The sequence below is a fragment of the Natator depressus genome, chromosome 23 (assembly GCF_965152275.1).
Source record: "Natator depressus isolate rNatDep1 chromosome 23, rNatDep2.hap1, whole genome shotgun sequence".
NCBI classification, from domain to species: Eukaryota; Metazoa; Chordata; order Testudines; family Cheloniidae; genus Natator; species Natator depressus.
The window spans coordinates 4,911,402-4,933,636 of NC_134256.1; the positions used below are offsets into that span (position 1 = coordinate 4,911,402).

Consider the following 22,235-nt stretch of genomic DNA (forward strand, 5'->3'; position numbering starts at 1 on the left):
AATGAAGGGCCAGCAGGTAGAGGGGTGCAGGCTACCCAGTACTCATGGGGAGCTTTCCACTTCCTGCTGACCTTTTGCTGCAGAAGGCAGGTGGTCTCAACTGCCAGAACCCAGCTCCCCACCCCATCTCACTTCTCCACTGTGCTGCAGCAAGCAACTACCACTCGGCCATTATCTTTGTCTGCACAGGTGCATTACGCCATCCAGCGGGGATGCTGTGAGGGCAGATCTGCTCCAGAAAGGAGATGCTCATTTCTCCTTCCAGAGCTGGGAGCCAGGTCTGGGGAGTTCCAGCACTTCTAAAATTTGGGTGAAAAATTGGTAAAATCAAAATAATTGATTTTTTTTGAAACCCAGGAATTTTTCAGAAAAAATTGATAAAAACTGAAATGAAAGGCCCTAATCACAGATAATGAAACAGTTTATAGATGGGGAAAGGAATTTTGTCTACAGGTGGGTGAATCCAGGTTTGGTCTTGGATGATCATGGATAACATAAATGGTTTATAAATGGGCAAAGGTGAGTGATCTTGACCAAGTGCTATGAAACTGAAGATATTTAACTAAATTAATTAAAAGAAGCCACGCTAGAGCTAGTCTTGAGACAGGTAAATTAATGATTCTGAATCTTACATTCAAATTAAATCCTGCTATTAAGGGGTGACTTGATCATAACATGGGGAATAAAAAACTGATAATGGGCTCCTCGGTCCAGCAGAACATGATCCAAAGGTTGGAAGTTGAAGCTAGACAAATTCAGACTGGAAATAAGGTGCAAATTTTTAATAGGGAGGGTAATTTACCAAGGGTTGTGGTGGATTCTCCGTCACTGGCAATTTTAAAATTGAGATTGGATGTTTGCAAGGTTGTTGTAGCCATGTTGGTCCCAGGATTATTAGAGAGACAATGTGGGTGACAAGGTGAGACCAACTTCTGTTGGTGAAAGAGACAAGCTTTTGAGCTACACAGAGCTCTTCTTCAGGTCTGGGGGCAAGTCTACACTTAAAAGTCTAGTGCTTTACTGAAGATGCTCTAAGATGACGGGAGAGAGAGCTCTCCTGTTGGTATAGTTAATCCACCTTCCCAAGAGGTGGTAGCTATGTCAGTGGGAGAAGCTCTCCCGTTCAAGAAGTTCTAGACATATTGAACTAAAAGAGACTGGAGTGGTCCTGACCACTAGGTGTGTTGACCAAACAGACAACCCTGCTGGCGCTGAGACTGAAAAAAAATTAAAGGATCTAGACAAGATATTCCAGCAATTGGCCACACAACAGCGATGACACCCAGCCATATACATGTTGTGTCCTACCACACAGAAACTGAACCAGGAAAAAGGATGCATGAAAACTTGAGACCATTAATGAGACATGTGGGAGAATTACATGAAAGGCTAGATCTAGGGATAGTGGAAGGGTCCCACAGCAACTGGCAGAGCCCAATCATCCTTGTGCCAAGAAAAGATGGAACAACAAGGTTCTGCATTGACTTCCCAAAGGCGGTGTTCCGACACGTGTCCAAGTTTGACGCATAACCAATGCTGAGAGTAGATGAACTATTGGAGAGGCTAAGGGACCACTAAGTACATCACCACCCTTGATTTGACTAAATGATATTGGCAGATCTGCCTACTTGCAGAATCACAAGAAAAGACCGCCTTCTCTAGGACCTTCAGACTCTACCCATTTAAAGTGACACCCTTCAGCCTGCACGGAGCAGCAGCCACCTTCTAGAGGCTGATGAACAAAGTACTAAGACCATACAACTGATATACAGTGGCATTCTTTGACATTATCATTGTGTACAGCAAGACTTGGGATGACCACCTACATACCTCGTAGAGATCTTACAGGCCCTCAAAAATGCACGGCTGATGGCAAACCCATCTAAGTGTAAATTGGCCATCTGGGAGGTGACCTACCTGGGCAATACGGTGTGGGGTGGATGCCTGCGACCTTTGGTAGGAAAGGTGCAGGTTTTGCAAGGTTTCCTGTCATCTGCACTTGGAGCAGTCTTTCTAGGGGTCCCAGCTTGCTCTTAACTAGACCCCTTCAATTTGCCATTGAGACGTTAAGATGCTATCTATGGGGGCAATCATTTTGTTGGGTGAGTGATCACGCACCCCTCAGCTGCTTATTCAGCATGAAGGACCTGTGATGGGTTGGATCACAGTCCTTGGGACTGCCAACTGATGTGCTGAGACTACCTCTAAGCCCATTTTCCCTGGCAGCTTGGGACTTCAGAACCCTGCCTGTTTGTGCCAGACACGCTAGCCTGTTACAAACACAGACCCAGATCTGAACCACGTCCCCCACAAGCTGCAGGCTTAACTCCTGAACTTACTGCCAGAGACTTGGACACTGTCCACGGTGGAGGCAGTACATGTAAAATCCCTGTTCGACTCTGGTTACATTCCCTTTTAGTACCTTTAAACCATATGATGTCATTCATAGGTGTTCTAGCAAGGTTTGGGGTTCCTGGTCCCCGGGTGCCTGAAAACAGGTTGGGGTGTAGTATTACTAACAGAATGCAAACAGCAATATCTGTTAAAGTGTCTTGGCATTTAGCCACCAATGCCATGAGGTGGTGTGCCTCAGTTTCCCCTTCCACACAGCAGCGTGGGCCTGTTATGCTCTTGCTGCTGTGCCAAGCTTCCAGCCTGTTTACAGGTATATGCTGAAAAGTTGTCACCATCCCTAGCATGTACAAAAGTTTTTTTCCACAAATCAGGTATGTCCCACTTCTTTAAAGGTTTACCACTAGTATTAACTTATTTGTCTTGACCCATAGATGAAATAGCAAAAGACACAAAATTAACAGCAAGTCTATGGCGGATAGGCTTTGTTCACACAATTTAGCTTTCAGAGTAACAGCCGTGTTAGTCTGTATTCACAAAAAGAAAAGGAGCACTTGTGGCACCTTAGAGACTAACCAATTTATTTGAGCATAAGCTTTCGTGAGCTACAGCTCACTTCATCGGATGCATTTAGTTTGTTTAGTGTCTATTGCATTTCCCAATTCCTTTGTGTATCCTGGTAGGCGCTCTGATGCAGATTCTTCTGCCTCTTTGAAGAAGGTTTTTAATTCAGGCATGTGTTTGAGGCTTTGGCAAGGAAAGGGCGCACTGCAGCCATGCCTGTCCCCAGCCCCTACCTCTGGAAATTCTTTGGGTCGGACCCTACACACTTGTGAAGTTTCCCTAAGGCAAAGTTTTTCTTCCTCCTGCCTTGAAGAGACAGTTTTATCTCTTACAAGCATAGCAGGAACAGCATTTTCTAATGGAATGCTTTGGATTGGCAAGACCCCCTTGAACACCCCACTCTCTGTTACCGAAAGGTCAGCTGGGGGGGCATTCCCCTCCAGGAGATCTGACCCCCAGTCTTCGCTTAAAAAAGGATTTACAGGAGAGGGGTCTGGCATCTTAAATGCACATTTTTTACTCCCCTCCTGGGGAAGAGCCTCCCTACAAAAGGTGGGCAGACTCTCCGGTCCCCCCTCACCTTCCATCTGGACTTCCCTCTCTGGGCTCCCCTCTGGGTCAGACACTCCTGTGTCCCCCAGAAGGGAAGGTGACCCTGGTCCAGCTGTGGGCTCACAGCTACCAGCTATGACAGACCCTTCACTGGTCAGCAAAATCCACCCCTCCCTTTCCTGCAGGTTGAGCTTGCTTCCAGCTAGAGCCCCTGGGGTCTGTTCCCACCACAGAGGTTACCAGGACTCCAACTTCCACCTTTGGGATACATGTCTCTGTGCAGCCCAGGGCAGGCCCTGTCCCCTGCTGACCTGCAACTTCCTGGCAGTCAGCAGCTGGGATGGCCTCCCAGTTACAAGGTGGAATTCTCCCATCCCCCGGGCAGATGATCACGGGACAGGAGCTGGCTTTGTCCAGCCCCTCCTGCAGGGACTTGCCTTGAGCCCTGGGGCTACAGGAACTGGTTACAGCCATTCCTGCCCCCAAACCTGCATTCTTCACTGCTACAGGCGAATTTAAGAGACACTCTCCTATTCCCCCAGAAGTCCATGTGTTTGTTTGTAAATGGAAGAATTTACCAGCAGGGTAAATTCATAAATTGTTCGCCCTCTATAACACCGATAGAGAGAGATGCACAGCTGTCCCCCCCCCCCCCCCGGTATTAATACATACTCTGGGTTTATTAATAAGTAAAAAATGATTTTATTAAATACAAAAAGTAGGATTGAAGTGGTTCCAAGTAATAATAGACAGAATAAAGTGAATTACCACATAAAATAAAATATGCAAATCTAAGCCTAATACAGTAAGAAAGTGATTACAGATGAAATCTCACTCTCAGAGATGTTCCAATAAGCTTCTTTTACAGACTAGGCTCCTTCTAGTCTGGGTCCAGCAGTCACTCACACCCCTGTGGTTACTGTCCTTTGTTCCAGTTTCTTTCAGGTATCCTTTGGGGGTGGAGAGGCTACCTCTTGAGCCAGCTGACGACAAAATGGAGGGGTCTCCCAGGACTTTATATAGTTTCTCTCTTATGGGTGGAAACCCCTCCCTCCCCCTGTGTAGAATCCCCTCTACAAGATGGAGTTTTGAAGTCACCTGGGCAAGTCACATGTCCATGCATGACTTAGTCCTCTGCAGGAATGTTCCCAGGAAAGCTCAGATGTGGATTGGCATCTATCAAAGACTATTGTCAGATTAAGTGTTTCTTGATTGGGCACTTACTGAGAATAGTCTTTTCTCAAGAAGCTGACCAAATGCTTCACAGAGGCTACTTAAAATCAAACAAGTACACAGCCAATATTCATAACTTTGAATACAAAAATGATACATGCATAAAAATAGGATGAATATATTCAGTAGAGCATAGCCTTTGCAGAGATATGTTACATGGCATATGTAGCATAAAACATATTCCAGTTATGTCATATTTACATTCATAAGCATATCTCTACAAAGCATTATGGGGTGTAACATCACAGGACCATAACCCATTAATATTGAGGTGGTATTTAGCACTCCAGCCGCACTTCTTTGAAGTACTACATCGTGCGGGTAAGGCCCATAAAAGTTCAGACTTCTTCTCAAGAGACTGCAGGGTCTCGATTGCACAAGGCAACCCTACAGTGTCAGTCGTGGTTGGCAGGGCACATGATGGGCTTTACAAACCCCTCACTAAGGCTGAGGCAGGGAAAAGGCTGGAGCAGAACTGGGCCTGGAAAGCTGCAGCCCTCAGGGACTGCCAACCATGCTCCTGGGGAAAAGAGAAGTATAAGGAGAACTCCAGCAGTCCAGGCAGGTGAGGAGAGAAGCACTGCCCTGAGACAGATGGCAAAGAAGCTCTTACTGAGAAGGTCAGGCTGTGAGTCTTTCTCTCCTTTCCTTTGAGCCATTACCCCCCAGTGGTAGGGAGAACCGTGTGTGGGAGCACCAGAGGGTTGCCTGCATCAGTCCCAAGTCTCTGGGTTTGGAGCAAAGGACTCTTATTAAACAGCAGCCATGCCCCAAACTGAGGCATCAGGGAGGAAGTGGCCCAGGGGAAGGTGAGCAGGAGGTCGGCTGAGTAAAGCCCAGCCCACGCTGTCACACTTTCAGGGCCCTGGACTGGGACCTGGTGGAGCAGGAATGCTCAGAGACCCCTACGCACCTCAGATTTCCTTATGCCTTGCCCTGCCTAGGAGATCACCAGTGAGGAAGCCAGCCTAACTGAACCCCGTTCAGCGGGTCCTGAACACACAGAACTAAAAGTGAGACCGGAGCAGCAGGCCCTGACCACTAGACCTGCTGAGTGAACAGACAACTTGGCTATGGAGTCCATGCGCTGATTATGAACAGCCTGGAACAAGAGCTCTTGCTCATGTCAATGGCAGGATATGAGTCTCTGAGACATTCCCTTCTGCACTTGTTGGGATGTATCGAGCCTTTAGGCGCTTAAACCAACATGTCACACTGCCTCTCAAAGACTGAGAGGTGGGATAGACATTTATGAAATCCATTGTTGTTTGCAGTGTTGTTAGTCCTAGGATAGAGAGACAAGGTGGGGGAGGTAATATCTTTTATTGGACCTTGTCTCTATAGAAACCATGTTAGTCTCTTAATATTCTGCGAATGCGAAAAGGGGATTTTTCAACTTCCTCTTTAGTCATGAAATTTTGGCAGCAGTTTGGAGGGCAAGACAGGGGAACAGAAACTGCCAAAGTAGGGAAAAATAAAACATATATTGAAGGTGGAAATGGCCTGTTCTGCAACCAATCAGCACATGATCCTGCTATAAAAGGGAGGGAGAGAGCACTCTGTAACTGAGAAATTGACATGTCTCATCCCCATCAGAGAAATATTCTTTTCCATCCCTGCAGTGACTGGAGACTTAGGAGCGTTGGGTAAGTGATTCCCTTCCAGTCTGTGCATTATTCTCCTGGGATGTAACCTGCATTGCCATTAACACAGCCCAGCACCAATCAGCAATATTCAAGTGGGATTAAATACATTTCAGCCTATAAACCAGGCCTCTTTAAATTACTAGATTGGGGCCTGGCTGTCATTTTGTCTATCCCCATATATCCTGCCTCCCTTCTCACTGTCCTAAGAATATATAATGAACTAATTAGGGCTATCTTGTGCATAATCCTGAGCAAGGGATAAAACCCAGGAGTCCTGACTGCCAGCCCCACTTCTCTATCTCAGTAGACCCCACTTCACTACCAGAACTGAGAACAAAAACCTAGGAATCTTGACTCGAAGTGCCCCCTGCTCTAACCACTAAGACACCACTCCCCTTCCAGACTTTAGGGGGGAAAAACAGGAATCCTGGGTTTCCCAGCTCCCCTTCTCTCAACCTTAGACTCAACTCCCTGCATGGAGCTGGGAACACAACCCTGGGGTTAGTCAGCTTTGCTTTCCCTTATAATCCTGACAGAGTCAGTTGCCTCAGCACTATTTTATTCTGAGATTCTGTTCTTCCACAGATCAATAGCTGTTTGACAATGGATCTTTCAACTAGAATCAGTTGATTATTACATGAAAAAAGGACTTTTTTAAAATGGGAAATTTTGTTGGAAAAAAATTGTTTTCAACTCTCCAATTTTCTGGGCAAAAGTGGAAAACAAAAAAAAAAGTCATTGTCTGTTTGGGCCTTTTATGTTTGCTTGTTATTCCTTGCTTTATTGCCTTTCCATTTCCCCCCATTTCCACACTGAAATGGAAAGTTGAAAAGGGGGAGGGGAAATGAAAAACAAAAAATGTCAAACCCAAACATTTCCAGGATTTTTTTTTCTTTGGTGAAAATTAAATTAAAAATAAAAATAAAAAAAAATGGAATGCAAATGGCTTCACATTTTTCTTGCAAAAATTCCTCTTTAAACCAAGAGTTGCCATTCATTAAATATTATTACTTTTGGGATGGCAGCAGCCCTACCATACTTAAGGTTCCATCAGGCTGTTTGTTAAAATCAGATTTTTCAAAGTGTTCAGAAATCTACATATATTATCCAATTGTCCTAAAAATGAGTATGACAATACAGCAACGGTTCTCAGCCTGTGGCCCACATGCTGCATGCAGCCCAATTAGCACACAGCTGTGGCCCAGCTCAGCTGTGTGCTAAAGGCCATGAGCTCTGGGCTGCCCTGCCGCGTGGCGGTCTCTGGGCTGCCATGCAGCGGTCTCCAGGCTCTAGGCTACTGCACGGTCGTCTCCAGGCTGCCATGCCGCAGTCTCTGGGCTCTGGGATCCTGGCAGGGTCTGGGCCCTGGCTGCTGCACAACTCTGCACAGCGGCTTGGGATCCAGGGTCCCGGGAGGGTCTGGGATCTTGGCAGGATCCTGGGTCAGGGTCCTGGCTGCCCCCCAACCCCGCGCAGTGGGGCTTGGGGTCCCCACGGGGTCCAGAGTTGGAGTCTCCCATGCCTAGCTCTCCGCTCCTGGCCCCACACTGTGGAGGGGTCTTTGGGCGGAGGGTGCCGAACATAGGAGTTTGGGGGTGGAGGGCACTGTGGTTCTCAACCTGCAGCCCAGCTAGCTCTTTGTGGGCCACATATGCAGCCCACAATGATAAATAGGTTGAGAATCATGCAGTAGAGCCATTTGCAACAATTTAGTGGAACGAATTTGAGGTATTTTGGTCTGTGGGTTCCTGAGATTGTTTCCCCAAAACAACTTCCTTTGAATTTTTACAGTGCTCTAAAATGCACGTACACAGTTGGATTGGCTGGAAAATTGCTATGCTAGTTGAGGGTCCAGAGTAGACATTGGGGTACACATTTGGAGTAATTTGGTTAAAGTGTTCCCAAAACACAGCCTCCCTAAAATGACAAGGTTTCAACTTTCAGAGTATCTGAAGTCCCCATGCTGATGCAGATTGACTTGATAGTTGCTATGCCAGTTGAGAGCCCAGCGTGGAGCTTTAGATGTAAATTTGGGGTCACTTGATCAAGGGATCCCTGAGATACAGGCCCACCCCAAATGATCTGCTTTTGATTTTTAACGTGTGCTAAAATTTAAATGCAGAGTGGAAAATGGAAAATTGGTTTGTGCATTGGAATTGTGGGAGAGCCAAGAGCATGGTCAGTCCATGGCACAGGCACACAGTACTGAGACTGGGGACTGCTGAGAATGAGTGTGTGTAACGCACAGGCTTTACTGTACTGCAGCATTTGACTTTGGCCTAAAAAAATGAAGAAAAGCAGAATAGAGGAAACGTGGATTTGTGTTGGATGACTCTGTGAACACGCTAGCTCAAATAGAGCTAGCACATCTGTCTACCCATGCTGGGAAGCATGCTCCTAGCTGCCTTGTAGACATACCCTGTGTCGGGCGCTCATGCATACTAGTCCTATTGGGATCCAGGCTCATGCATACTAGTGCAAGGCAGGATAACTCAGCCAGAAGGGCACAGGACCATAGAGAAATAGGGTGGGGTGGTTACTAAAGATGCTCAGTAGCTATTTCAGAAGCTGTATAGTTTTCACTGTGTGCAACCCACTGAGCAGGTCACTCCCAACCACGCTTAGAGTGTGGAGCGTATCAGAACACAGGGGGAAGAAGGTTATAAATAAAAGATAGTCTTGCAGACTCTGTCGCTGATCAACTCAGGACCAGGAGATGTGTCTGCTGTGAGGGCTGGCTCCCAATACTGGTATTACTTTGGCTATAGGTGAGTGCTATTCTAGCTTTACTTTACTATAAAATTCCTCCATTAGGATGGTTGGTCCACCACAGTGTGTCTTACAGACCTTTAGAGCAGTGGTTCTCAACCAGGGGTCCAAGTCCCCCTGGGGGCCTGCGAGCAGGTTTCAGGGGGGCGCCAAGCAGGGCCAGGATTAGACTTACTAGGGCCCAGGATAGAAAGCTGAAGCCCTGCCGCATGGGGTTGAAACCTGGGCCCTGAGCCCCGCCACTCGAGGCTGAAGCCAAAGCCTGAGCAATGTAGCTTTGTGGGGGCTCCTGTGGCATGAGGCCCCAGGCCATTGCCCTGCTTGCTACCTCCTAACACCAGCCCTGGCTTTTATACGCAGAAAAAAAGTTATTGTGGCACAGGTGGGCCGTGGAGTTTTTATAGCACGTTGGGGGGGCCTCAGAGAGAAAAAGGTTGAGAACCCCTGCTTTAGAGGAGAACTCTGAGGGGAACACTTGTTACCCCTAGAGATTGTACAGCCTGTGGAATTGACATTTAGCTATTAGCTAATGCTTCAGTTGGGGATTCTGTCTCAGGTAAAGAGAATGGGGCAGCACTTAGTGAGGTGGGGGTTTGTACATTCTTGCCTGACATAGCTGGGTTTATGTGGGAAAGATATTGCCCTGTGGAGTGAGAGCCTTATAGAAATCCAAGGAATGGATATTTTATATGCTGCTCCCAATACCTAGATCACTTTGGATATAGGCCATAGATTTCTGCTTCACCTGCAACTGAGAGGACCAGTCAGCTATTAACCCGAATGCTGGAATGCTGCTAGCTGTGCAGATTACTCCAGACAGTTTGTTTGCTGACAGGGTTTTCGGATGTTTGAAAAGACTGAGATGCTGCCATTCTCCTCCAGCTCTGAAGAGTTCAGGTGACACACGCTTGCATGTTATGACTGCAGACTGAGAAATCATCATCAGAGGGGAACGTGTTTTCATATATGTACTAAAGTATAGGAACTGTTATATTGAAACCTTATATCTGAATGTAGAGAGAGGAACAAAGTGGGAAGGAAGTCAGTATTAGGTAGACGAATTGTATGCAGCGTAGGTGTAGTCCCAGGATACTAGAGATCTCTGACCTGAGGAAGAGCTCTGTGTGGCTCGAAAGCTTGTCACGTCTGTTCAGTAAAAGGTTTCAGAGTAGCAGCCGTGTTAGTCTGTATTCTCATCCAATGAAGTGAGCTGTAGCTCACGAAAGCTTATGCTCAAATAAATTGGTTAATCTCTAAGGTGCCACAAGTACTCTTGTTCAGTAAAAGATATTACTTCACCCATCTTGTCTCTGTGAGGAACCCCAGTAAATTTACCGCTTAACAGTTTTTGTTGAAGTTATTCATAGTGTTCCAAACGCTATTTACAATACTTTCTGTGAGCATTAAATCTTTGTTTTACTGAGCGATTGTCTTGATATACAGCGCTACAGTACAGTAGCACTTTAGTGAAGATACGACTGCGCCATTAATCCACCTCCCTGAGAGGCAGTATGCACAGGTGCCAACTTTCAGCTTTCCCTAGGGGTGCTCCACCCCCACACCACCCCGAGGCCCCACCTCCACTCCACCCCTTCCCCAAGGCCCCACCCAACCCTCTTCCCGCCTCCACTCCGCCCCCTCCCCTGAGCACGCCCTGCCCTCGCTCTGCCTCTTTTCTCCCCTCCCTCCCCCCAGCACCTCCCACCCGCCACCGAACAGCTGATCAGTGGTGGGCAGGAGGTGCTGGGGGGAAGGAGGAAGAGCTCACAGGCGGGGTCTGCTGAACGTCTAAACTATTTTTTTCCCCTGGGTGCTCCAGCCCCAGAGCACTCACGGAGTTGGTGCCTATGGGCAGTAGCTATGTCGACAGCAGAAGCTCTCCCACTGATAAAGTGTTGGATCATATTAAAGAAGTTCTGTATTAAAATCACAAATGAGTTTGATTCCCCATAGTTTAAATTCCAGGGTATTACTAATTAAGACGTCTCTTGGTTTTTGGTACTGTTTCTCTCCCTCTATGTGTGAAACTTGCAAGCTGCTAATTGCGTTAGTACATTCTAAGACAGAGTCTGTTCTCAAAGCAATTCACACAGAGAGAGACTCAAAGCAATACTCTGTAACAACAGAAACAGCACCCAGAGACTCCCCGCCCTTTTGTTGTATTAACAATTGTGATTAAAATAGAGATAGAGGATGTATGTGGATGGATGCTTGGTGTGGATAATAACTGAATGATCAGGGAGGTGCCAGCCTAAGAATCCAGTGTCCATCGGCTGAAGAAGGCGTCAAGTGGAAATAACCAGAGGACCCCCGGAGGGCAGACTGGAATCCACCCAACAGCCTCAAGAATGAGAGAACCAAAGAACAAGATAACATCTAGCAGCACGGAGCTGTCAGGAATGTGCCATCTGCTGATTGATTCAGCAACAGCATGATGAAGCAATTCCCATAGACTGGCATAGGAAGAAATTCCTATAAAAATAGACTCTAGAAAGTGAGAACTTTGGGGTCTGATTCTGCAGACCAACTTCCAGGAGCATCAGATGTGCATCTGACAAGGCCCTGCTCCCTCCTCATGTCCAGGCCACCTGGCCAGTGGCTTGGCATGAGCAACTCTAAGGCTGGTAACTATGATAACAACCTTGCAGAACCTGTGTGTGTGTGTTTGTATGAATGAATGTGTGAATAAATATGAGATTGAATGGAATGTTATAGCTATAACTAACTGCTTACTATGATTCTTTCTGTATTCACAATAAATGTGGTATTTTGCCTTTTCCCCTTTAATAAGAGCCTGCTGGTTTTTATTTTATTGGTATAATAAAAGCGCTGTCCACATAGGGGGTTAGGTCAGTATAATTACATCACCCCACACCCCTGAGCCGCACAATTATGCCGATATAGGTCTGTAGTGTAGACCTGACCTGAGAAACAGTGTGGTACTCTTTGCAGTTGACTGGGAGCTATTAACACCTATTTATCAGGGTTTTACATATAGCCCTAAAGTTGAACTCTGTGTAAATGCAAAAAGAAAAGGAGGACTTGTGGCACCTTAGAGACTAACAAATTTATTTGAGCTTAAGCTTTTGTGAGCTACAGCTCACTTCATCTGATGAAGCTCACGAAAGCTTATGCTCAAATAAATTTGTTAGTCTCTAAGGTGCCACAAGTACTCCTTTTCTTTTTGCGAATACAGACTAACACGGCTGCTGGTCTGAAATCTATGTAAATGCTTTCACAAAAGACAGAACTCTGGCCTATGCTTCAGCAAAGGGCTATGCAGAGGTGCAGGAAGACGGTGAGTGTAATAATTATAGATAACATTGCCCCAGCACACCAATACCCCCTTACACATATTCGGTGCATAGCACAGGTACATGGCCCTGAGATCAGGGCAAGGGGGCAAGAGCTGAGAATGAGCATTCACTCTCTCTTCTCAAACAGGCACCCTATGAAATTAAAAGGCAACAAGGCTAAAGGTGGCAGATGAAAAAAACCTTGGGGTTCTTTACACAATCCGTCATTAACCTGTGCAGTTCCTCACCACAGGAAATGCTCATAGTTCCTGGGCACCTTCAACCTGATGTTTAATGACTAGGGCTCTACCAAATTCACAGCCATGAAAAACACATCACAGACTATGACATTTGGTTTCTCCCTGTGAAATCTGGTCTTTTGCGTGCTTTTATGCACTAAGAGGAGAGGAAAGTGATCGGGAAAGTGATTCTGAAGCTCTTAGAGGAGAGGAAAGTGATCAGGAACAGTCAGCATGGATTCACCAAGGGCAAGTCATGCCCGACTAATCTAATTGCCTTCTATGATGAGATAACTTGCTCTGTGGGAAAAGCAGTGGACGTGTTATTCCTTGATTTTAGCAAAGCTTTTGACGTGGTCTCCCACAGCATTCTTGCCAGCAAGTTAAAGTATGGGCTGGATGAATGGACTATAAGGTGGATAGAAAGCTGGCTAGATTGTCGGGCTCAACGGGTAGTGATCAATGGCTCCATGTCTAGTTGGCAGCCGGTATCAAGCAGAGTGCCCCAAGGGCCGGTTTTGTTCAATATCTTCATTAATGATCTGGAGGATGGCGTGGATTGCACCCTCAGCAAGTTTGCAGATGACACTAAACTGGGAGGAGAGGTAGATATGCTGGAGGGTAGGGATAGGATACAGAGGAACCTAGACAAATTAGAGGATTGGACCAAAATAAATCAACAAGGACAAGTGCAGAGTCCTGCACTTAGGACGGAAGAATCCCATGCACTGCTGCAGACTAGGGACCAAATGGCTCGGCAGCAGTTCTGCAGAAAAGGACCTAGGGGTTATAGTGGACAAGAAGCTGGATATGAGTCACCAGTGTGCCCTTGTTGCCAAGAAGGCCAATAGCAAGTTGGGATGTATAAGTAGAGGCATTGCCAGCAGAGCGAGGGACGTGATCGTTCCCCTCTATTCGACATCAGTGAGACCTCATCTGGAGTACTGTGTCCAGTTTTGGGCCCCACACTACAAGAAGGATGTGGAAAAATTGGAAAGAGTCCAGCGGAGGGCAACAGAAATGATTAGGGGACTGGAACACATGACTTATGAGGAGAGGCTGAGGGAACTGGGATTGTTTAGTCTGCGGAAGAGAAGAATGAGGGGGGATTTGATAGCTGCTTTCAACTACCTGAAAGGGGGTTCCAAAGAGGATGGATCTAGACTGTTCTCAGTGGTAGCTGATGACAGAACAAGGAGTAATGGTCTCAAGTTGCAGTGGGGGAGGTTTAGGTTGGATATTAGGAAAAACTTTTTCACTAGGAGGGTGGTGAAACACTGGGATGCGTTACCTAGGGAGGTGGTGGAATCTCCTTCCTTAGATATTTTAAGGTCAGGCTTGACAAAGCCTTGGCTGGGATGATTTAGTTGGGGATTGGTCCTGCTTTGAGCAGGGGGTTGGACTAGATACCTCCTGAGGTCCCTTCCAACCCTGATCTTCTATGATTCTGTGATTTACCCTATATTATACAGATTTCATGGGGGAGACCAGTGTTGCCCAAATTGGGAGTCCTGATCCAAAAGAGAGTTGCAGGGGGGTCGCCCAGCTCTGAAGGCAGCGCCCCACCAGCAGTAGCACAGAAGTAAGGGTGGCAATACCATACAATGCTATCCTTACTTCTGCACTGCTGCTAGCGATGGCTCTGCCTTCAGAACTGGGCTCCCAGCCAGCAGCCACCGTGCTCCAGCTGTCCAGCTCTGAAGACAGCGCCACTGCCAGCAGCAGCGCAGAAATAAGGGTTGCAGTACTGCAACCCCCCCAAAATAACCTTGTGACCACCTCAGAACTCCTTTTTTGGTCAGGATCCCTACAATTACAACACCATGAAATTTCAGATTTAAATAGATAAAATAATGAAATTTACAATTTTTAAAATCCTATGACCGTGAAACTGACCAAAATGGACCCTGAATTTCATAGGGCCCTATTAATGACACTTACATCACACCATCCAATTTATTGCATTTTGCAGGTGGAATTCATCTTCTGACTTCCCTTCAGCCCCTGCTTGCATAAATCCTCTGGACGGAGAATTTGCTGCATCAGAGACCCCAGCTCCAATTCATGCTCTTCCTATCACCATGAAGGCTCCCCTCTTTCTCTACATCCTCTTTGCTCTCCTTGATCTGGGTAAGTCAGGGCTGTTTCTCTGCAGGGACTTGCAACTTAGGTTGTACAAAGTAGCAAGAGTCCAACTTGGTCCTTTGTATAAATTTGTTTATAAATATCACCAAAAAGCCGCTATCAGAAAAATGGGCCAACTGGACATGTCGAAGGGAAAAGAATAGATTCCTTGTGAAGTCACGAGCTGGCATGACAACACATTGAAATATTCTAGAAATAAGAGGAAATATTGATGCTTGAAGTCCTCAAAGACATGTTTTGATTGGTTCCTTTTTAGAAATGGCTGGAAAATTGGTATTTTATCCCCCGCCAAAAATGTTGTGGGAAAAATCCCCTTTTGAAAATCTTCTGTTGGGAAATGCTGATTTTCCTGCAGGAAATTTTAAAAATGGGGAATATGCAGCCAGCTGAGACCAGAGTCAGAGCTGGTGTGTGTGTGAAGTGAAATAGAGAAACTTCAACACCGGAAAGCAGGTTTCACCAGATGCTTTCCCTAAGAACCCAGGGGAAGGGGAGGGGGAAGAAAGGGACACATCTACATAAAGAATTTTCTTTCTCCTTTTCTAGGTGCCTGTCTGCAGTGTGAGGTTTGCACTGGCTTTGGCAGGAACTGCATGGGCAGCATGGAGACCTGCAGTTCTGGAGAAGATTCCTGTGCCATCACTGTGTTTGAAAGCCTAATAGGTAGATGAGCCAGATCTCACACCAGCATGGTCCAGTGACCAGAGCACACTGGGTTCTATTCCTAGTTCTGGGTGAAGAATGGGGTCTAGTGGGTTGGAGCAGGAGGTAGACTGGGAGTCAGGTTTCCTGGGTTCTATTCCCAGCTTGTGGAATGGGGCCAGTGGGTTGGAGCAGGGATAGTTTTAGGGGTGGGCCAGCTGAGCAACCGCCAAGGGTGCTATGGTCAAGGGAGTGCTGGGCAGCAGCTCAGAGGTGTGCATTGCTGGCTGGTAGGGGAGGGCCACAAACTCACAGAGGTGACCCTCAAGGATGTGAGGGAGATTCCCACACCTGAGCCATTCTTTTTAGATGACAAATCTGAGGAACTGTCCCAGATTGAGGTGTCATTAGAGGAGGTTTTGGAACATATTGGTAAACTAAACAGTAATAAGTCACCAGAACCAGATGGGATTCACCCAAGTTCTGAAGGAAGTCAAATGTGAAATTGCAGGACTACTAACTGTCATCTGTAACCTATCATTTAAATCAGCTTCTGTACCAAATGACTGGAGGATAGCTAATGTGATGCCAATTTTTTAAAAGGGCTCCAGAGGTGATCCCGGCAATTACAGCACTGTAAGCCTGACTTCAGTACTGGGCAAACTGGTTGAAACTATAGTAAAGAACAAAATTGTCAGACACATAGATGGACATTATTTGTTGGGGAAGAGTCAACATGGTTTTTGTAAAGGGAAATCATGCCTCACCAATCTACTAGAATTCTTTGAGGGAGTCAGCAAGCATGTGGACAAGGGGGATCCAGTGGATATAGTGTACTGAGATTTTAAGAAAGCCTTTGACAAGGTCCCTCCTCAAAGGCTCTTACGCAAAGTAAGCCATCATGGGATAAGAGGGAAGGTGCTCTCATGGATTGGTAACTGGTTAAAAGATAGGAAACAAAGGGTAGGAATAAATGGTCAGTTTTCAGAATGGAGAGAGGTAAATAGTGGTGTTCCCCCTGGGGTCTCTACTGGGCCCAGTCCTATTTAACATATTCATAAATGATCTTGAAAAAGGGGTAAACAGTGAGGTGGCAAAATTTGCAGATGATACAAAACTACTCAAGATAGTTAAGTCCCAGGCAGAGTGCGAAGAGCTACAAAAGGATCTCTCAAAACTGGGTGACTGAGCAACAAAATGGCTGATGAAATTCAATGTTGATAAATGCAAAGTAATGCACATTGGAAAACATAATCCCAACTATACATATAAAATGATGGGGTCTAAATTAGCTGTTACCGCTCAAGAAGGAGATCTTGGAGTCGTTGTGGATAGTTTTCTGAAAACATCCACTCAATGTGCAGCAGCAGTCAAAAAAGGGAACAGAATGTTGGGAATCATTAAGAAAGGGGTAAATGACAGGACAGAAAATACCATATTGCCTCTTTATAAATCCATGGTACACCCACATCTTGAATACTGCATGCAGATGTGGTCGTCCCATCTTAAAAAAGATATATTGGACTTGGAAAAGGTTCAGAAAAGGGCAACAAAAATGGTTAGGGGTATGGAATGGCTGCTGTGTGAGGAGAGATTAATAAGACTGGGACTTTTCAGCTTGGAAAAGAGATGACTAAGGGGGGATATGACAGAGGTCAACAAAACCATGACTGGTGTGGAGAAAGTAAATAAGGAAGTGTTATTTACTCCTTCTCATAACACAAGAACTAGGGACCACCAAATGAAATTAATAGGCAGCAGGTTTCAAACAAACAAAAGGAAGTATTTTTTAATACAACACACAGTCAACTGTGGAACTCCTTGCCAGAGGATATTGTGAAGGCCAAGACTATAACAGTGTTCAAAAAAGAACTAGATAAGTTCAGAGAGGAAAGGTCTGTCAATGCCTATTAGCCGGGATGGGCAGGGAGGGTGTCCCTAGCCTCTGTTTGCCAGAAGCTGGGAATGGGCGATAGGGGATGGATCACTTGATGATGACCTGTTCTGTTCACTCCCTCTGGGGAACCTGGCATTGGCCACTGTCGGAAGACAGGATACTGGGCTAGATGGACCTTTGGTCTGACCCAGTATGGCCATTCTTATGTTCTTATGACACATGGAGGGAAGTGCCCTGATTTCTCCCTGATTTCTCCCAGCACAGGAATGGGGGTGCAAAAGTGACACACATATACTGCTTGCCCCCTGCCCCAATGTTCCTCCGTGCCCCCCTAGGAGGCTGTGAAGGGGGGAACACAGGCGCTGACTTTCCAAAGTGTGTGGGGGTGCTCGACCTCTGGCTCCCCCCAGGTCCTGCCCCTACTCCATCCCTTCCCCCAAGGCTCCACCCCTGCCCCGCCTCTTCCCGCCCCCACTCCACCTCTTCCTGCCCAGTTCCGCCCCTCCCACAAGCACCGCGTCCTCACTCCTCCCCCTCCCTCAGAGCCTCCTGCACGCTGTAAAACAGCTGATCGTGGCGGGCAGGAGACGCGGGGAAGGAGAGGGAGACACTGATCCACGGGGCAACTGATGGATGGGAGATGCTGGGGAGGAGGGGGGAGCTGATAGGGGGGTGCATGGATTTGGGGCAAAGGGGGCAAAGTGCAGGGTTTAGGGTCACAGGAGGGGGTGCAGGGGTTGGGGCAAAGGGGGTACAGTGCAGCACAAAGGGTGGCAATACACCATATACAATGGCACTCTTACTTCTCCGCTGCTGCTTGTGGCAGCCTTTAGAGCTAGGCACCAAGCTAGCAGCTGCCAGTCTCCAGCCGCCCAGCTAGTGCTTAATTTGTGCCGAGACTTTGCTGGAGCTGAGCTCCTTTCAATATAAATTAAGCACGGGGGAGGGGGGACAGGCAGCAGCGCCCTGGTGGAGTAGGAAGCCTTGGGGGCCAGAGGTGATGTGGGGTGGGGAGTCCATGGTGGCCAGGGGAAATGGGGGTGGGGGCACCGTGCCCACGAGGCACCAAAATACAAGTTCGCCCAGGGCGCCATTTCCCCAAAGGCCAGCCCTGGGTTGGAGCAGGGTGTGGGCTAGGACTCAGGTCTCCAGGGTTCTATTACTGACCCTGTGACCTGAGGCAAGTCTCCGTGCTTCAGTTTCCGCATGGGTAGAGTAAAGATAAAGACACACAGCCGTCTTTTTGTGGAGCATGGGGATAGGGTGGCAGAGTTGGTGAGTAAACATCGGTCTTCTCCTTTTGTACAGTGGGATTCAATATACAGCAGGTAACCAAGTCCTGCATGGCATCCAGTGAGTGCAGAGCTAGCCCTGTTGTTGCGAGGTTTGGGGAGGAAACAGCAATAAGGAAGAGCACCACCTGTTGTGTGGGGGATGCCTGCAGTACAGACTCCGTTACAAGTACGTATCCCTCTCTTTATCTCCCCACCCTGCTACCACTCCCACACCAATTCTTCCTCTTCATTACCTCCCCCTCCTCCCCCTGCCCACCTGTACCCCTCTTTTCTGGAACAGTATCTGCAATGAGCCCCTGAGAACAGTCTCCTGCCCCGCAGGGGGTGCTGCAGTGAATTATACTGATCCCCGAGAACAGTCCTACTGCCTGCGGGGGTGCTCCATTGAATAGCATTGGGTCCCTGGGGGAAGAGGTGGAATTAAGTGAATGTGCCTCTAGACTGCCACAAACTGCAGCTAATTCCACATGGGGCATGGTTCAATTGGTCTGTGCTGCAAACTGATGCCACTAACCTTGCTACCTCCAATGTCTCCTGAGCTCCTGTTTGGGGGATGTGGGGCTGAGCTGTTCAACCCTAACCTGCTCTCTCTGTCCTGAAGCCTATTCTGGAACATCTCCCAAGTTGACTGCATTTGCTCTGCTTTTCCATAGTGCCCCCAGCAGACACAACCTCAAATGGCTGGCGTTGCCCTGCCTGCTCTTCTGTGTTTATTCCATGCAGCGAAGAGACCTTAGACTGCACTGGATCTGAGACCCAATGCATCGCAGTAACCGGAAGCATAGCAATGGGTAACTTTAATTTATTTATTCTGGTATGCTATTTGCTTTCTTATTGTTTCCTCTCACTTATGGTCTGGGAGATAAGGGGTTTGGCTTGGACTCCAGACATCTGGGTTCTAATATTGGACAGCAACTGGCCTATTGTGTGACCTCAGGCAAGTCTCTGTGTCTGTTTCCCCTTGGACTAGATCTCTTGCTATTGGGGGCCCTGTTATGCTAGGTGCTGCACAGACACAAACTGAGATTGGGAGGGTTCCCCGTTGTGCCAGGCACTGCACAGACACAGCCATTCACCATTCCACAGATTTTACCATCTAAATAGTAAAGGAAGGATTATTATCTCCATTGAACAGATGAGGACACTGAGGCCTGGAGAGATTAAGGCTGGTATCTTCAAAGGATTTTGGGGAGTTAGGGACCCAGATCCATTAAAATTCAACTGCCGCCTATGTTACACTCCTTTGAAAAATCTGCACCTAAGTGATGTGCCCAAGGTCAATCAGGGAGTCTGTGGCAGAGCCAGGAATTGAATCCAGATATCCTGAGTTCCAGGCCAGTCCCCTAATGAGCACAAGGCCTCTCTTCTTAGAGATCCCACTCCCTGCCACCAACTGTGAATTGTTTCATTGCTCAATGAAGAGTGGGACTAATACAAAGCCCACTGAAGTGAATGAGTGTCGTCAGTGGGTTTTAGATCTGGCGTCCCAATGATTTGTCCAAGGGCACACAGTGAGCCTGCATCAGAGCCGCAGACGGGGAGGCTGTTGGGGCCTAGATGAGAAGGGGGAAGCAGAGCAGACGAAGAAGTGAAGGTCATGGAGGGCTTACATGCAGCTCTGGGGAATGGAGCAAAGGGGAAGCCTAGATGAACTGCAGGAAACAGAGCAGAGGACAAAGCTGAGGCTGTTGTGGTTTGTTAGGGGGCTTATTCCTTCATCCACTTACTTCACTGGTCCTTCTCGCATGAACAGAGAGCAACAATAACCAAAGTCCAAAGGTGCAAACAATTCGATGTTTATTGGGGTGAACTTCCAGCAAGCATGATTCCAGTTTCCTTCCTTCCTTCCCTCCTTCCTTCCCCCTTCCCAGCTCTGACACCACAGAGCCTTACACCTGTGTCCCTGTTCCCATTCCTGCCCTTACCAAAACATGGTTCCCATTTCCCCCCCCACACACTCTCACTTTCTGATTGACTGCAGACTATATAGTAAAACTTGAGTTCTGCTTAGCTATACCTTAACCAATCATTTTGCTGAAATTTAACTAACCAATCCTAACATATTGTAACATGATTATTTAACCAATTATATCCCACCACCTTAATTAATTTACACCCAGCAAAATTAATTGTACAGCAGACAGAAACAATCACAGAACCAGACAGAGATTATACAGACAAACAACAGGGAAATAGGGACTACAGTGATAGAACAACACAGAAATGAGGATTTCACATCCCAGCTATTGATAAGTGAGTTCTTGCCAGACAGGATGCTATCAAACTAAGCTTCCTTTTACATCTTCTAGGCACTTCCATTTCTCTGGAGGTGATAGGCATTATCAGGACAGGATTGTATTCCTAACAGCCCAATAGTACCTTATTTCAGTGTGACTAGTTTGGAATGTGAGGAGGTGACTGTTCGCTTCCCAGTTTACGGCTGCCTCTGTGGCTTAGCCAAAGGCCTTAGCCTAAGAACAGGGCCTCAGACTGTCACAGTAAGAGAAGGCTCTTACACCGACAGACAGTGACTTTGATTCTTTCTTTTATACCTCTATAGCTAAGTGATAAGAATACACCTAAATTCTTAGAGTATAGGCCTTTACAGACAGGCCTGAATATCTATATCCTAACATGGTTTAGATGGGCAGGAGGTGTGGATTTATGGGTAATGGTGACAGAAGGAGACAAAACTCCCTTGACACTGACCAGCTGCTTCTTTTTCCTGGGGCAGGTTCGTTTTCTTTACAGGCCACTTTGAAGGGTTGCGCCACTGAATCCGTGTGCACCCTTTTAAAAGGAGATTCAAGGACCTTCGGAGACAACATAAAGATAACCACAGCCACATGCAGGCCAGCCCCTGGCGGGTCTGAACTGACTAAGGGACCAGGCCTGGGTGCAAGTGGCACAGCTAAGGGACCAGCCCCTACTGTAACCAGCCGGATTAAGGGACCAGCCCCCAGTGCAAGTGGCACAGCTAAGGGACCAGCCCCTGGTGCAGCCAGCCCAACTAGGGGTCCAGCCCTTTTTGCGGCTGGCATGACTCCAAGACCATCTGGGCTTCTCCTCCTCCCAGTCCTCACAGGGTTATTCCTGGTGAAGCTCCTCCCTTGATCCCCATATTATGCACTGGCGACACTGCACTGAGTAACACCTGTTCAGTTTGCATTTGTCTTTCTCAGCTGCTGCTTTTCCATTCCAGAAACTCTCACTTTCTAGACGGATTTGCTTCCCCTTTAGTTTGTTGCACTGAATAAAACAAACTGGAGATCAAAAAACTCTGGAACTGGCTGAATTATTTTGACAGGAAAAATTTGTCCAAAACCTGATTAGATTTATGGAGACCCCTAGTGATGAAATTTGACAGCACAGTCAGGGAGCTACAGAGTCTGGGAGAACCACAGGGTGTGCCTGCGTCCAGCAGCCTTAATAAAAGATCCTCTATTCATCAAAGCAAGCCTGCCACTTCTACTGGTGGTGCACCCTACAGTAGGTAGCTGTAAATTTACAGGTTTCAGAGTAGCAGCTGTGTTAGTCTGTATCCGCAAAAAGAACAGGAGTACTTGTGGCACCTTAGAGACTAACAAATTTTTAACAAATTTACA

General features: G+C 47.1%; 1 protein-coding gene across 1 annotated transcript; it reads left to right on the forward strand.

Annotated features, from left to right (window-relative positions):
• Positions 1-9,043: 9,043 nt before the first annotated feature.
• Positions 9,044-21,845, forward strand: LOC141976604 (phospholipase A2 inhibitor and Ly6/PLAUR domain-containing protein-like). The gene is made up of 6 exons (XM_074937656.1): positions 9,044-9,115; positions 14,624-14,781; positions 15,343-15,459; positions 18,644-18,796; positions 19,284-19,421; positions 21,365-21,845. Exons 2-6 carry the CDS (start codon positions 14,733-14,735, stop codon positions 21,742-21,744), a joined length of 837 nt encoding a protein of 278 aa, XP_074793757.1. The 5' UTR covers positions 9,044-9,115; positions 14,624-14,732; the 3' UTR covers positions 21,745-21,845.
• The last annotated feature ends 390 nt before the right edge of the window (positions 21,846-22,235 follow it).

What these genes read in the sequence shown, in the direction of transcription:
- LOC141976604 (XM_074937656.1), top strand. Translation starts at nt 14,733, where the DNA reads ATGAAGGCTCCCCTCTTTCTCTACATCCTCTTTGCTCTCCTTGATCTG. An exon ending in CTTTGCTCTCCTTGATCTGG is followed by an intron (nt 14,782 to 15,342) that starts GTAAGTCAGGGC and finishes CTCCTTTTCTAG; the next exon opens with GTGCCTGTCTGCAGTGTGAG. An exon ending in AACCGGAAGCATAGCAATGG is followed by an intron (nt 19,422 to 21,364) that starts GTAACTTTAATT and finishes TTCCTGGGGCAG; the next exon opens with GTTCGTTTTCTTTACAGGCC.